The sequence below is a fragment of the Lontra canadensis genome, unplaced genomic scaffold (assembly GCF_010015895.1).
Source record: "Lontra canadensis isolate GAN:19392208 unplaced genomic scaffold, GSC_riverotter_1.0 scaffold1, whole genome shotgun sequence".
Classification (NCBI taxonomy): Eukaryota; Metazoa; Chordata; class Mammalia; order Carnivora; family Mustelidae; genus Lontra; species Lontra canadensis.
Window position 1 is genome coordinate 103,312,350 of NW_022630995.1, and position 17,815 is coordinate 103,330,164.

The window sequence follows — 17,815 nt, forward strand, 5'->3', positions numbered from 1 at the left end:
GGTACTGTGGTGTGCAGGGTCCTATGTTGAATTCTCAAGCTGCCATGTTTTTAATGTCCACATTAAATTTTTTTTTTAAGATTTTATTTATTTATTTGACAGACAGAGATCACAAGTAGGCAGAGAGGCAGGCAGAGAGAGAGGAAGGGAAGCAGGCTCCCCGCCGAGCAGAGAGCCCTATTCGGGGCTCGATCCCAGGATCCTGAGATCATGACCTGAGCCGAAGGCAGAGGCTTTAACCCACTGAGCCACCCAGGTGCCCCACATTAAATTTATTGTTTGGATCCCTCCCCTGCTATCAGCTGTTACATTTTATTGTTTACCTGCCACTAGCAAGACCCTGTCTATTCTTTGTTTTTTGTTCTTGTTTTTTTAAGGAGCAGAAATCAGATAACCAAATTTATCAGAATTAGTCGTGAAGTAAGAATAAGCAGACTCTGAAGATGGGGACCCGAGGCACTCAATTTTTAGATGTTTCTGGTAGTTAGTTAATAAGATATCCACCATAATTTAAGAACCCTCATGAACAGTAGAGTTTTAAAAATCTCTTTGCAGAGGGAGAGTCTGACAGCATGCTTCTCCTGGGAAACTATAGGAATCGCAATAAGGAAGGTAGAACTCTATGGATCAGCAACTGGCTTAAGTAGCTTCCCATAAACTTATTAACAAATTAGGTTACAAAATACAAAAGCAGTTCAATGAATCATCACATGAGGCATTGAACTCAAAGCTGAATTGTAAGGTGCTTTCACAATACAACTTCCTTAATTACCCATATGAATGAGTCATTAATACCTCAAGCCTGCTCAACAGTTTTGGATACCTGATATTTATGTAATGGTGGTGCTCATCTGCTGAGTAAGGCAATGAGCAATTCCCTGGGTAAGGAGAAACAGGCCTCAAAACAATCACGTGACAGTGACAGCGTTGTTTCTTAAAGGTTCTAGAAACCCAAGATAGGTATTTCAAGAGCTGTTATTGTCTGTTATAACAATGCAGAAGCAGTTACTAGATATCCATTTTTTTTAAAGCAGAAAGAATTCTGTGAATTTACAAGAGGAAGTGACAGCAACTGATAATAATGCTTATGTAAAGGGAGTCATTAAAATAACAGCTTGCTACCAGCCCCAGGCTTCTGAAAAATTTGCACAGGTAGGAAGATATTTGGACACAGCTCTTTAACATATTTTAAAAGTTGAAAATGTGGGAGCAAAACTATCCTGAGCATATAGCCCTGATACTTCTGGGGTGTTAAAGTTACCTTTTATGAGATAATTAGTTTTCCAATTCATTATATATGTTTAGTTGACAAAATTTAAAGTTGATAATTTCATTTTAGTCTCCACATTTTTAGGAAATTTTACCTTCTCCTGTGAAATCTAAGTATGGGAACCATTAGAATATACACGTTGTGCTGCAGTAAATAATTTTAAAGAAAAGCATTTTATGACCACAGACCAGGGATATTCAAACTTTTGGTACAGAAGATTTTTCCCAAAGTCTTATGATCAGCTATGGAAAAATATTTGCGTCATCTGACAGTGAAAGCTCCTTAAGAGTAAATGAAGCAAGATGGGATTGGGAGGGAGACAAACCATAAGTGACTCTTAATCTCACAAAACAAACTGAGGGTTGCTGGGGGGAGGGGGGTTGGGAGAGGCGGGTGGGGTTATGGACATTGGGGAGGGTATGTGCTATGGTGAGTGCTGTGAAGTGTGTAAACCTGGTGATTCACAGACCTGTACCCCTGGGGATAAAAATATATTATATGTTTATAAAAAATAAAATTAAAAAAAAAAAAGAGTGTCGAAGAGAAGGCTGTAGGACAGAATACCCAGAGCCAGTGACAACAGGGGTAGATTGCTCCCTCTTCATACATGAGGAAAGAGTAACTATTTTGTACATATGCCTTGTAAAACTTCTCAAAATCGCAACTGCCTTTCTAACTCTAACTTTAAAATTCCCGCTGTTGGGGCACCTGGGTGGCTCAGTGGGTTAGAGCCTCTGCCTTGGGCTCGGGTCAGAACTCAGGATCCTAGGATTGAGCCCCGCACTGGCTCTCTGCTCAGCAGGGAGTCTGCCTCCGTCGCCCCGCCCCACCGCTTCTCTGCCTGCTTGTGATCTCTCTGTCAAATAGATAAAATCTTAAAAATAAATAAATAAATAAACAAATAAATAAAAGTAAAATTCCCGCTGTTGGTCACAAGAGTCAAGATCAAAGATCACACAATAGAACCTACTGACATTACATGTAATAAATTACAAATCTACATACCAGACTTAGTGCAGCGTCTCATATATATACATGCTATTAACTTTGATTATTATTGGGAGAATTAAATATGTCAGCCTCCTGTACCTTCTTTGTATGTAAAAAAGACACAGTAAACTGACAGGATTGTACCTTTAATAGACAGACTTAAGGATAGCTATTAATGTAAGAACTATAATATACAATAAAACCAAATAGACTAAGGCTAAAAAATTACAAAAGTTTTAAGATTCTCCAATAACTTTATTTTGCAACCTTTTTGTATTTTATGTTTTATTGGCTTACACTGTTATAAAGAGAAAAATGTAAAGGATTTTGAACACTGATTTATCATTTTAATATGAATTCAGATGTTTTTTATGTTTATTTCTAATTAACCTTCAAATTGCAGCAGCTTGGGAGTTTAAGTATTCTTGCCACCCCATCCCACCCTGTCACTGAGTCAGTTCAAGATACTTTTACAAAACACACACCTAAACAAACACAAACAAGCCTTTTATAAATTAAACAAATTTTTTATAATGCATATAACAGTTCCTTTTTGGAACTTTCTATATCCAGTTCATGTCTTTTCGGAAATTGGGATATTCACACTTATTAGACACAGTCTTTATAAAGCAAAGCATTTATCTCTTTAAAAACTCAAGTAATTCTTGAAAGAAGTAATTTTCTTATTGATCTGAAAAGAACGGAGAATGGAAGGCCAAGAGGAAAAGTCACTTCAAATGATCAAAACAGAAGGGGACGAAAAATAATATATTTAACAGTGTACGTAGGGAGAAAAACTTAACTTGTAGATTCTGTAGAAAATATTGAAATTCAGAGGAATAGCTTTAAAAACACATTTTTCTCAGTTAGTTAAAACCAAGACTGTTGGTTTTATTCAGGAAGATACATTAAGAATGAAAGGGTTGTACAATTTAACCTCTATATAAACGACTGAATATACAAAATATCAAATATGAACAGTAGTGTAGCAAGAAAATAAATTGGCAGAAATAATTACTCAACCAGTAGCAATCATTAAGACCACCATTTTAAAGACCCTCTATACAAAGAATGAAAAAATATTGTTATAAGATTTTACAGCACACAACTGAATTCAATCCTAATTCATTACTATTACACTTCTTTCTTCTTCAGTATTAGTGGACCCACGTTATCTCCTGTCAATTCATTATGTTTATTATGTGAACCATCACAGGCAGGAAACTAGAAAGGAAAAAGAATTACAAGTGTTATTTTATTTATTTTTTTGTTTCTTTATTATAATTTTTAATTTTTATTAACATATAATGTATTACAAGTGTTATTTTAAAAATGATTTAATAAGTAGGAATATTCATGAAATGTTCTTATAAAGAAATTACATAACTTTGAAAAAAATCATCAGATAGCTTTCCTGAGTAATGTGTATTCTATATCTAACTTAACTCATTCCAATATCAAAGCAAATCTAACAATTTAAAATAATGTATTATTTGATACAGATTTTCAATAAAAAGCTTTGAATTATTTCAAGAGTCAATTAAACAGGTTTAAAGGGGGACCAAAATAAGCCCTTGTTCTCTGTGGAACTCCAAATTAGAGCTTACCTCTTCGTTTATTTAAATTTGAAAAGAATGTACAGTTGACCCTTAAACAACACAGGTGTGAACTGTGTGGGTCCACGTAACTGTGGATTTTTTTTTTCAATAAATCTCTCTTTTTTTTTTTTTTACCATAGGAAGAGAAAATTTCGTATTTTTTTTCTCTAGCTTACTTCATGGTAAGAATAAAGTAAGTAATACATCTCACATACAAGGTATGTGTTAATTGTCTGTTTATGTCATCAGTAAGGCTTCTGGTCAACAGTAGGCCATTAAGTTTTGGGGAAGCCAAAAATTATACCCAGATTTGACTGTGCAGGGGGTGGCTGCCCCAACCTCCATGCTGTTCAAGGGTCAATTGCAATTTAAATTCAAAAAACATTACTTCATGTTTTCTTACTATAAAACTCACATATAACATTTTTGAAAAAAACTTAAAAAATACATTTAAAAATTCACTCATAAGTAACAATAATCAAGATTTTGATCTATTTTTCCTCTGCATTTACTGTATTCCTTTTTTAAAAAACAAAATTGGGATCACACTGAATGTACTGTGCATTTCTTATTAATTACATCATGTTCTCGTGTCATTAAAATAGTCTTTAAAAACATGATTTGTAATAGCTTCCTAATATCCCTCAATTTGTATTATGCTATACTTTAATCATTCCCATTATCAGTTACATATCTAGATTATTTCCAGAACTTTGCTATCACAAAAAAATGTTGTGATGAACACTCCCGTACTTAAAACTTCAAATAACCTATGATCATAGTACTAGAAGAAAACACATATCACCAGCCACTTGTAATACTCATCACTCCATATTCTTTATTATTTCCACATTAAAAGTCATCCATAATTATAGGTGCCATTTATTAGCTCATCTATATATAAGGCACTGTACATACAGCATCTCACTAAATCCTAAAAAATATCTATGATGTTGACATATTATTGGAAAAAAAAAAAAACACAACCCTGAACATCAGAGATTTAGGATTAAGTAACCTGCCCAACCAGAGTCACACTATCAGTGGCGACATGAGCTCGGAAGCATCAGATTTCTATCCTTCCTTGCTGCTGTAACTTTTCTAAAATAGGTACGTATCCATCATAAAATGCAAACTTTAACTTAGGAATATAGAATTTCAGAACCCTGTGGAAAAATCGTTCATCTCCCAGAACCTCAAAAGTGATGATTTAACAAGGAGAACTTTAACTGTGTGGTGTTAGAGTACGTGTGAGCGCACATCTTACCGTCTTAGAACGCCAACACCTACAGTAAGCTGCTTTGGTGAGACACAGATCTTCAATGTTTATTTCATTCACCACTTTGGGATTTTCCTTTTGTATTTTAATATTAATCAAGCTATCCTTCTGTTGTTTTTTCTTCGGGAGGAATGGACGGATTGAAAGGTAGCCAAGTAGTGCAAGTACACCGAGGAAAGGCAGTAACCGAAGCCATTCTGCAACTGAACACGTACAGATTTAAGCGTGCGGCCCTCTCATAACAGAGCTCAAACAGCACGTGTTGTCCTTGAGCTTACTCTTTACCTATTCTTTACTTCTCATGTTAATCTCAAAACTAACTTATGTATAACACAATGTATAAATAAACACAATCAAGCCACCTACACCTGAGACCACGTCGTTTTATCTGTGGGCTAACTTAAGACTTGAAACACAAAACTTGGAGAAACAGATCCTATCCTATGTCAAACATCTTATTTCATTATCCTCACACAAAGTATATTTGTGTTTAATTTGTTTTCAGAAAGAAGATGTCTTCAGTGCTTTAATTTACATTTTTTGTAAGACATAGTGATTCCTTAAGAAATATTTCTAGAGGGGCACCTGGGTGGCTCAGTGGGTTAAAGTCTCTGCCTTCGGCTCAGGTCAGGATCCCAGGGTCCTGGGATCAAGCCCCACATTGGGCTCTCTGCTCCACGGGGAGCCTGCTTCTTCCCCTCTCTCTCCGCCTGCCTCTCTGCCTACTTGTGATCTCTGTCAAATAAATAAAAATCTTAAAAAAAAAAAAAAAAGAAATGTTTCTAGAACCTACTATTTTAAAGAACTAATTGAAATTTTCGTACACTGAATGTTCTCATTATTAGATACATCTTTTTCCCTAAGCGTTCATTAAATGCCTTCGGGAGTACAAAGTACTGTCTTGAGGGGGTTAAGGAATATAAGTAACTAAATAAAATGGTCCCTATGTCTGTGAAGACAAACACATAAGGAAACCAAGATTTCAACATTTCAGCATGCGTTCATCAAATGTTGGCTAGTGCCATGCCTCTGTAAGAGAAACCTTTCTGTTCTTAAAATGTTATCCTTCGACAATCTTCACTGAGTGCTTACCTGCTATCTTGCTAAGCACTATGTAGAAATAGCTTAGTCAAGAAAAAAGAAGAACTAAAGATCATGTGCCAAGGCATGCTAATGAATGTTAACACACTATGCTAAGAGTACAACTGCATTACTTTATTTAATTCTGTTAAGCTGTGTTAAACAGCTATACTTGGTAGGTACCATTATTTTATCCATTATTCATGTGGGTAAACTACAGCTTAATAAGCAGGTTTAGGGCAGGACAATAAATCCTAACCTGTTTTGATTTAATCGAATCCAACAGATTTAAAATTTTATCTGTTCTTCTCTTGGTAAAACTACCCCAGAGATAATCGTTCTTACTATTCAAGTATTAAAAGAAAAAACTGGCTTAGTATGAAGTCTTCCAAAATGAAACTATTTTTGATACACCACCATGCCAAAGGTTTGTTATGGGTTCTAAATGAAACATGTATTTATATACTCTACGAATGGAAACTGTAACAGTGCCTAGCAGAGAAGATATATAATAAATAATTTTTATTAGTAGGTTATAGAAATTGGTAGCCACTCCTTTGAAAAAATATTGCCAACTCAACTTGATAACAGATTATAGTTGAAATCTTTGGGGATATACTCTTTTAGTCGCCAGAATGAAGCTCTGTAAGGACAAGGACCTTACCTATCATGTTCACCATTTTATTCTCATAACCAAAGTGGAGACACCCCATATAGATTCTCTGAATGAAGTTCTGGAAATGAAAAGAACTGTTTCTTGGGGAGAAGGGGTCTATCTATAGATCAGTTGTTGTCGAATATAGTAGCCACAAGCCACACTGCTTTGATTTGTACCTGTGATTTTATTTTAACCAGGTATGGTAAGATGACACACAAGGAGACAACTGCCTTGAAAGAAAAGTTTACTGTTTGTAAGTCCCAAGAGCAGGTACACCTTGTGACACAGAGCCACACAGGGAAGTACCAGGTCTGGTCAGGAGGAAGGCAAAAGGAAAACACCCATACAAACCTTGTGTTTTCCATGGAAAAGGTGAAGGAACAATTTCCATAAGCTCTAGGCCATAGGGGTAGTCCCTAGTTGTCTGGTACCTAGCCCTGGGTGATTAGGGCAGGAGAAATACTGGTGTGCTATGTGAGAGTGATTTAAAGGAGGTGATTGGTTTGCATATGAAAAGTGTGTTCATAGGGCAGGTTGTTTACTATCTTTAGGAATTAGCTGGGAAGGTGCAGGTTCCTCTTGGCCCTCATGATGTCAAAGCATCATAAAATATAGAAAAATTTAAAAACATGATTAAAACACACATAAAGCTATAAACTTTAAATAAATTAAAATTAAGTAAAATTTAAAATTCAGTTTCTAAGACAAACTAGTTACAGATCACCAGTTCAATAGTGACATGGTACTAGTGGCTACTCTATCTGACAACCAGAGAACACTTCCATCATGTTTTCTGGATGGCACTGCTACAGACCATTGTTTCAATAAAGTAACATCTCTATAGCATGGCAAGGCTGCTTTGACAGCTTCGGCACCCATCTCTTACCTACCTGAAACCACCCAAAGCTACTACCTAGTAGCTGCCTTCCTGTGTTCTTTGCATAAGGAATTCCTTCTTTCTGCCTCTAGTTATTGGACTGATTTGTGTAGACCCTTTAGGATTAATGTCATATATTGCCTTCTACAGAAGTCTTCCTTGATTTCACAAAGCAAAATCTATCACTTCCTCTTGTACTTCCAAGCCCTTTTCCTGTTTCTTTTATCACACCATTGTCATCTGCTTATAAAACTGACTCATTTGTCCCTACCACTCTCCCTGACACAAAGTAGATACCTCAGAGGTGTTTTATGAACGACTTAATGAATGAATGCAGAGCATAAATGTCAGTCCCTTTCTCACTCACCACATAGTACTGTAATTACTTATTTGCACTTATCTTGTAGATCCGGCAATGAATATCTATTGACCCCAATACCCAGTAAAATTTAAAGTAGTAGGTATCCAGTAAATGTTTATTAAATGTAGAGTAACTTTAAGTATTATTCTGTATATTACAAAATTAAAAAGTCATGAGGTTAAATGACTCAAACTCAAAAAGTAAATAGGAATTTAAAGATGAAAACCTTAACTTAGATTCTTAAATTTGGCATTTCCTGTCCTAGCCCACAAATCTCAGGGAAAAAATGGTGTTAATACTTTTAAAAATCTACTTCAGAAAATGTTCCTTTGAAGTACTTGATTCCTCAGTAAAGCATTACTCTGTGATAGTATGGGAATAAAAAGTACTATTATCTCCTACAACGTAACTGAAACAAGAGCCTGAGTACAATCTACTTTCTGAAGGTGATAATCTTCAATTTAACTACAGAAAAGGTTTATAAAGAAAAATAATAAAGCCTTTGAAGCTTAATAACTTTAAATGTATTTATTAAGGTTGATTTTTAGCAAACAAATATGAAATACAGAAAAATCAAACAAATTTTAAAAAATTTTAAAATAGCTATTTCCAATGAACCTACTTGATACATATTGAGCTATTACAGAAATTTTAGATACTTTGAGGGGAAAACTATTACCTCCTAATTGTCAGGTATAATGTATATTTTGTACAGTGTATTCTTTATTTTTATTGTTTAGGATTATCAAAAACAGCACTTATTTTACAAAATTTAGGAAAGTATAAAAATAACTTATAATACTATCAGTCAAGAGTTAATAACATTCAAATTTTAAAAAATGATTAAAAAAAATAATAGCCATTCTAACAGGTTAAAAAAAAAGAGTTGATAACATTTTACTTTTTTTTTTGCTCTGTAAATATGTTTTAAATATGTAAAAACCAAAACTGAGACCATGTTGTATATATAGTCCATATCTTACATTTTTCACTTTATATCAGGAACATTTCCCAGTTTCTTAGCATCATCTGGAAACATGAATTTTAACAGCTACATCCATCTATCATGTCCCCCAGTCAGGATGTAAGATCTACAAAAGCAGACACTTTATTTGTCCAGGTCACCACTATATCCTCCGTGCCTAAATAATGCTTGCTTCAATTTATTTTATTTTATATTGAGTCCTAATTTATAGTATAGCCTGTTGAGCTTTGAGTTAAGTGTTATATTGGATGAGTCTTTACACCTACCTAGACCTATAAACACCACCTGAAGCAAAATTCGGGGTATTTCCCTCACCTGAAAAAGTTTGCTCTTGTACAATCAAACCCCTCTGAGTTCCCTCGCCAATTTCAGTACTTAATAGATTTTAATGAATTAAGAAATCTGATCTCTTTGCTATTCTTAAACAATTCCAATTTAGTTTTTGACTACACAGTAAGTACCCATGATGTGGAGACAATGTGCTAATTCAAGTGTAGCAGCTTTCTTATCTGTTTCTATGTACCCAGTGCTCAGTACAGTGCCTGGCACAAAAGTAGGATTTCAATACATAATGAATTCACAGTTTATCTGTGGAATAAATCCAGATTTTCATATACTCGGAATTAGGTTTCTTTGGTCTATAAAACAGAACTACATAATTCATTCATTTGTTCAACAATACAAGTACCCACCACATCACAAATATTACATTAGGTGCTGGGGATTCAGGCAGATGTACAAGGTCCCTGTATACTCATACAGTATACATTTTAGATGAGGAGATAACCACAAAGAGGTAAACAAATAAATAAGCAAGATAATTTTAGACTATAGTAAGAGCTATGAAGGAACCAAATAGGATGATATAAGAAAGAGACTATCCTAGAGGCAAAGCAGTAGGCTGACTGCAACTTAAGGTAAGGGACACAGGAAGGAAAAAAGATCTTTTTTTTTTTTTTAAGGATTTTATTTATTTATCTGTCAGAGAGAAAGAGGGAGAGCGAGTGAGCACAGGCAGACAGAATGGCAGGCAGAGTGGCAGAGGGAGAAGCAGGCTCCCTGACAAGCAAGGAGCCCGATGTGGGACTCAATCCCAGGACGCTGGGATCATGACCTGAGCCAAAGGCAGCTGCTTAACCAACTGAGCCACCCATGCATCCCAGGAAAAAAGATCTTTATGCCAAGACCTAAAGGAAAAGCAGGGAGCTCAAAGACTTGAGTAAAGAACTTTCAAGGCAGAACAAAGAGTACATGTAAAGAAACTTCCAACTTCATAGAACTGTTGGGAGGGATGAATGAATGAAGTTGGAAACCACTCTAGAAACTTTTGAGCACTACGCAAAAAAAAGCTACTAATGCATTCCACCCTGAAACTAAAATACTGGTCTCCTCACCCACTCACTATCCTCTAACAGACTTAGGTAAACCAAGACTTCAATTAATTTTAACTGAATTGAGTCTGTACTCCATTAAGCTGGTATTTAAGATAACTCCCATTAGTATGCACTTGTTTGCCTTTGTTCAAGGCTTATGAATGATATCAGTGTAAGTTAACAGATAAAAATTCTGTTTAAGACATTTAAGAAAAAAATTTTAAGCGCCCTCAAGAAGTATAAGACCTCACAAACAGATTAGGTGATATGACAGGTGAAGATACAAAAATTAAAAGACATAATCCCTAACCCAAAGAAACTTCATCTAGAATGGAATACAGATCTATAAAAAAGGAATACACTACTGTATATATGTATAATTATAAATAAGCAATACAGAAGACGACATGATTAACTCTGCAGGGATGAGCAGACTTTACAGAGAGGATATGGCACCTAACTAGGTTTCTGAAAGATGAGTAAAAGTATTGGAGTCCACAGGCTTATGGGAGGAAGGGCTGTATTTCATATAGAAGAAACAGCATAGGCAAAGGCAGAGATACCAAGATGCATGAAAAGTAACAATACTGCTGGAATATCATGAAACATGAAACTATACAGGTGACTAGGTGCCAAATGATAAAAATCAACAGGAGGGGCACCTGGGTGACTCAGTCAGTTAAGCGTCTGCCTTCCACTCAGGTCATAATCCCAGGTTCTGGGATGGAGCCTCATGTCAGGTTCCCTGCTCCTTGGGGCTCCTGCTTGCAGCTCTGCCTGCAGCTCCCCCTGCTCGTACTCTTTCATTCTGTGTCAAATGAAGAAATGAAATCTTAAAAAAAAAAAAACCAAAAAAAAAAAACCCACAAAAAACCAGGTAGGTAATAATCTACTCTGTACATAAAAGGGAACCATTGATATCTAAATATTAACATAAATGGAAAGCTATTCTTTATGAAATCAGATGGAATTATGGTATCAGATGGAAGATGGACTGGTGGAGAAACAGGTATGAACAGACAGGGCTGGTAGTGGGAGGACAAGATGCAAGACAATCTGCTAGAAATCCACGGAAATAATCCCGAAAAAAATCATGCAAACTTAAACTGAGGCAATGGCCATTAAAGTAAAAAGGACAAATGGATCCCCTGAAACTGCCTTAACAGCGTATGTGTGCGTGCACTTTCTGAGAATAGTATGATGCTTTCATTGGGAACACTGAGTAGGTCTGTGATCAATCTTCACTTGCCTTGAAGCATAAGAACCACTAACTCAATAAAATCAATAGGATTGGGTGAGTGATCAAATATGGAGGAAGTGAGGCTTTTTATGATTCCCAGATTTATGGTTTCATTATCTGGATGGATGGAGATTCTGGTCTCTAATTTAAAAACAAAACAGAACATAAGAAGAGCAATTTTAATCAGGAAAAGACGAGTGTAGTGTTGTAGAAGAAAGGGGAAAATATGAGGTGTTGACATCTTTAAAGAATATAAAAGAGAGGGGTGCCTGGGTGGCTCAGTGGGTTAAGCCTCTGCCTCCAGCTTAGGTCATGATCTAAGGGTCCTGGGATTGAGCCCCACATCAGGCTCTCTGCTCAGCAGGGACCCTGCTTCCCCCTCTCTCTCTGTCTGCCTCTCTGCCTACTTGTGATTTCTCTTTCTCTGTCAAATAAATAAATAAAATAAAATATTAGAGAGAGACTAAAAGGTCAAAAGTTAGCAGCAAAAAATTAGGGATACTGATGGATGGCACAAGTCACAGTTTTCTTTGAAACACTGAAGTAGTCCAGTGTGGAAGCTGCTCTGCAGAGCCTAAAAGATGCCCACTTTCTCTGCCCCCTCATCCCAGAGAAGACAAGGAAAGATAGAGAAAGAAAAGATACCACTGAGAGAGCTACAGGCAGGGGAAGTGACTTCCTCAGGGAGAGCTCTGTTTCATTTAGGGCAAGGAGGTGCATCTATGAAAAATTATGAAGTAGACAAGCCAGGAGTAGAAGATAACAGTGTGAGAGATCAAGGGTGGGAGAGTGTGGGGTTTGGGTGTTTTGGGCTATAATTAAGTCAAGTACATGGACCTTAGTGTGACCTCAACATTCAATCTACTAAAAAGGGACCCAGTTAGGCAACATTCTGCTTACTCATTTGAACGTAAAAGGCTTAAATTTCCTCAAATTTTTTCCTTTTTCAAATTTTTCACTTCAGAAAGATCTTCCTCCTCTCCAGTGAAGTTTTCCTGTTTCCAATTTTTTTAAAAATACCTGTTTCTAAGTTAAAAAAAAAAAATCAGACCACACTAATTCTAAAATACCAAGCAGAGTTCTAAATGTGTTTTGTAATATTCTACTTCCCACTATTAAGATAAGCAACAGCCTCAGAAGGTACATTGAAACAACTCATACCATCAGAGTAACAAAATCTACACCAAAAAGAACATTTCAAAGCAACCTGCATAACAAGCAATTTTCACATATTTTTTTGGAAGTTTAGATACTGTTCAAAGCAAGTATCTCCTCAGAGAAACAGAATTCAGATTAGGACAGGGCAGATTCAAACTTTTATAAAGATAGGCTACCTATCACACCCTCTTCCTGACCAAGATATATAAACAAATACAATGATAAAAACATTTGTAGAAGCACACATAGACACACATGGATCTCTATGAGGAATTATAGTCTAAGAATCTAGGACAGACTTTTGCCGTCTCAAAAGGTGGCGTATAATGAAACTATTAAAATAATGTTAGGAACATGGTTGCTGATAGTTTAATAACATGCTTTCTTTTTAGATAAGATAGAAATATTTCTATTTCTGAATTTTAAAAAAAAGAAAGTAAAATATTTTCAAGGGATGGTTTTACTATTGCCACTTAAAATCTAATACGAACTGTTCAGGACCAAAGGCCAATAAAATAAAATTAATGATCAATTTAAAAACCTTTTTTCCATTCATTCTTATGAACAGTTTTTGGTGTCTAGAACATTTCCTGGACTAAGTACTCAATAAACATCTGATGACTTGAAAAATTTTATACCGCAAAGTAGTTAGATGGAACAAAATGTGTTAATGAGACTGAAATTGTTCTCCACAAAGGCTAGTATAATCTTTAATTCTTTAATTACACTGACTTAAACACAGTTGGTCTAACTAGGAAGAGGGAAAAAACTTTTAAAACTTCTAGGAACTATGAAACTCTTTTCCCAAATTCTCAAAAACATTTTTTAAGATAAAATTCGTTGATCTTTTAGAAATAACCTCTAGTATTTACATAGTAATAAATACAGCTTTCTAGTTTGAACTTAATAGTTTCTTACATATCCCTATTGAGAAAACTTACCTTTTATTCTATTTCTGTAAAAAATATTGTGGCAAATTTTACATACAATAAACAGATCTTAGGTGTTTAGCTCTGAGCAGTACAATTAAATATACCCCAGCAGCCACCACTGAAAACATAAAAACATGCAAAATACTCTACCACCCAAGAAAGTATTCTTCTGTCCCTTTCCAGTCTATCCTCCCACCACTGATGTCTACAAACAAAGATTTTTCACTCAACATTAAGTTTTTTTTGAGATTCATCCAGTGGATCAGTAATTCATTTCCTTTTCCGGCTAACCAATATTCCACTCTGAGTATACTACACTTTGTTTATCCACTCTCCTGTTGGTAGGTATTTTGGGTGCTTCCAGTTGGGGCTATTATAAATAAGGTTGCTATAAACATGCCTGTAGAAGTCTTCTTACCCATATAAGTTTTCAACCCTTTTCCACTTCTAAATTCTTCATTCAAAATTGGCCCTTTCTAGGTAAATAGAGCTAATGCCTTTAAAGCTGTCAGCTCTGACATGCTTGTGTTACTCCAGAAAACATACTGATTATCTTGGGATTCACTGCATTATCTTTAGGAGCAAAACTGTTATGTTTCAAAGAAGCAAACAGGGTCAAGGAAGGAAGAGCTACTACATTCAGTTTCACAGCAAGCTTTTAAATCTAGAAGTAAACTTCTTCTGACTTCTGCATAGGAAGATTTTGTTGTTGTTCTATTTTAAAAGTTTATACAATGGGGAAAGCTTTTTTAAGGTCAGAGTATTAGAACAGACTACACTTCCAAAGGGCAGAATCATACAAATTTATCTTAAAAGACTCACTGTTAAAACATATGACCTAAACAAAAATAGGTAAGTTGTTTCTAATAGATAAGGACTGTCTGTAAATACTGTACGGTGATTAAGGATCTCCAAGTGTTTACTAAGAATGCAGAGTCATCATGAGAGAGCCAAGTGCTTTTAAAAAAAACCACTAGATGTAAATAGGGAAGGAAAAAAAAGCAATAAACATGTAAGCCATTACTTCCTTCTAATTTTCAGATAGAAAATGAAAACACTTTTGGTGTCTTAGACATTTTAAACATTTGCTGAAAAGTGATCCTCCAGGTTATTTCAACAAAAGTCTAAGTATGGATTCTGTAAGTAGCTCAATCAAGACAGATAAATGTAATTAGCTATTACAATCTACTCTGAAGGGAAGACTCAGAGTAGAAATTGATCAGTGGGAATTTTCTTCCATAGTGCTCCAAAACAAATTCTGCAACTGTTATCTTGTTGTCTAGTATGAAATAGACTACCTCATTTTTTCATAAAGCAGTTATTACAAACATGTTTCCTAACAAGCAATACAATAAGAACTAAAATAGACACATTATAATGGAACTTAAATACATGTTTTTAAGATATTTATCAATGTTGTCACTCTTCCTGAGAATCAGTCCCCACTTTAAATATTCAACAGCTTTGAAGAGGAAGTTACTATATATTATTGATTTAAGGGAGAAAAACTTTAGGCTAAGTTTCCTTAATGTCTTTAATAGGAATTAAATATTTGTTGACAGTGGAGATTTTGAAGCGGGAAAAAAAAAAAAGCTTCTAAAATCCAGCCATTCAATCAAATTACATACTTTGTACTGTTACAACTACACTGCATTTACAGAAAATTGATAATGTAAAACCAGCCACCACTGGAATCAGCACACATAATTCACTTTACACTGGACTGGGGTGAGAGTAAGGGGACTTCTTTCTCTCCTGCTAAAAACTTGGCAGTTAATTTGGGCAATTTTTTTTTTAAAGATTTTATTTATTTATTTGACAGAGAGAGATCACAAGTAGACAGAGAGGCAGGCAGAGAGAGAGAGAGAGGGAAGCAGGCTCCCCGCTGAGCAGAGAGCCCAATGTGGGAGTCGATCCCAGGACCCTGAGATCATGATCTGAGCTGAAGGCAGAGGCTTAACCTACTGAGCCACCCAGGCGCCCCTGGGCAAATTATTAATATAAGTTGGCAACTGGGAAATAATGACACAAAACAATTATATTCTTCTGACCTGGTATTACCATTTTTGTGAATACATTCAAGGGTATAATTCAAAGGAGGAAAAAAACCCTAACAACTGGTATAGGGCTACTTACCAGAACATTATGAATAAAAGATATATATGCACAAACATTCCAAATTTCCAACTGCAGGGGAATGGTTAGGCCTACCATGACGTTAGTCTAAAACAGGATTATACAGTTGTTAGAAAAAGAGGAATATATTAAAATATGTAAAGTACTAAAGTAAAAGCAATGATAAAGGGAAAAAAGTCAAAATTTTATATAACTGCAGAAAATCTATCAGAATTACAGGATCAAAAGATTTTGATGTTTATAAATACTTGAAACATTTTTTCATTTTATGTTACTTTTACCCTGATTTTGAGGTTTGATGCTTCTTTCAATATTATTCAGTTACCATGCTTTCTATTCAATTACAAGCTTCCTACCATGCCATAATTCAAAGAATCTCTAGATTTAGAATGTCCTCTAGTTTACCTCCTCTAAATCTACTGACTCTGCCTTTTTTAAAAAAAAATATTATCCTTTTTTAGGGACCGTATTCTCTTAAAAAACAAAAAACAACCAGACAGAAGCCTTCTGTGTATTGGGGCTGAAATCCATCTCCAAATAATTTTCACTAATTTGGTGCTAGTTCTGTCTTTTGGTCTACAAAGAATATGTTATTCTCCTTCCAACCAATAAGCCTTCCAAACACTATGTTTCATGTCAGCTACCACAGAACTCCAGACTGCTCCAGGCTAAGGAGCCCTATTGATCTTAAAATTATCTTAATGCATGTTTTACTCCCATTCAGGATCTATGAGTTCAAATTTTGCCAAATCAAAATGGTTTTTTCTCCCCTCACCATCCCAATCAGTCTCAGTCTGGTTTGCAAATACCCCTCTTAGACTGTTAACACCCCAAACCCAACAAAATCTTCCAAGTGTTGGCTGCATTGTGGGAATTTTCGTCTTTTAGATGTGAAATCCTGAGTTGTGGGGTTTTTGTTTTGTAAAGAACAGATCTTAAAAACACGATGTTACATATATATTCATTAAATTTCATTATCTAACATTTGGTCTATCGTACTAGCCTTTGAACACCTTTTGGCTAACTTTTCTTTACTGAACTCAAGTTACCTTAACTACATCCAGGCCCAAGGTAATGGAGTTGACCTCAAATGCCCTCGGGGTACTTCAAGTCTTCCCTGTGGGAATGGAGGTTATTCTCGGATTTTGTTACCGAATAAAACAGTCATACACATATTGCGTGTATGGCTCTGTTTCTCTCCCCCCGCCCCAACCCCCACACACGCTGTGGGTAAAACCCCGCTAGAGCTGGGACTGCCTGATTGCACAGCGCCTTAGATAACGATGACTTATCCTACTCTAACACAAGTACACGGCAGTGAGAGATACATAGAGAGATGAACGATATGGGCTCGCTACCAACTCGGCACTTTCCCTGCAAAAACCTGCTCTCCCACCACGAAAGGACTCGGAAAAGGCACTAGGACGAGGACGAGAGGTGGAATCATTCGCGCTCCAAGGCGGCTGCGCCGGCGCCCGCCCCGCCGTCTGCGCACAGGGTCACGGAGTAACGCGCCACTCGCCAAGCCCCGCCCCTTGGCCCGGGGAGGTTTAGACCACCCCCCACTCCCACGTTGGGAGACGTGCAAGGATGGGGACTGGAGGAAGGCGGGGATTACCTGTGAGCCGGGCGAACCCGGTAAGGCTCTCGGGGACAGGAAGCCGCTTTAGATACGCCGGGAGCTGCACCTTCACGATGCGGGCCACGCTCTCCAACACCATCCTCGCCAGCAGCGTCCACTCCCCTCCCGGCCCGCGCCTTTCTCCGGCCGAGCTGTCGCGCCTGCGCGGAGAGCGGAAGCAGCCGGCGGGCGCCGCGGCCTGGGTCCTGCGGCAGGCAGGAGGGGGCGGCGCTGAGGGCCCCCAGAGGAAAGGTTGA

General features: G+C 36.5%; 1 protein-coding gene across 1 annotated transcript; it reads right to left on the minus strand.

Moving 5' to 3' along the window:
• Positions 1 to 3,115: 3,115 nt before the first annotated feature.
• Positions 3,116 to 17,781, minus strand: CISD2 (CDGSH iron sulfur domain 2). Its single transcript, XM_032860807.1, has 3 exons — positions 17,556 to 17,781; positions 5,126 to 5,340; positions 3,116 to 3,484 (listed from the first exon to the last, which is right to left on the minus strand). Exons 1-3 carry the CDS (start codon positions 17,656 to 17,658, stop codon positions 3,395 to 3,397), a joined length of 408 nt encoding a protein of 135 aa, XP_032716698.1. The 5' UTR covers positions 17,659 to 17,781; the 3' UTR covers positions 3,116 to 3,394.
• Between the last annotated feature and the right edge of the window lie 34 nt (positions 17,782 to 17,815).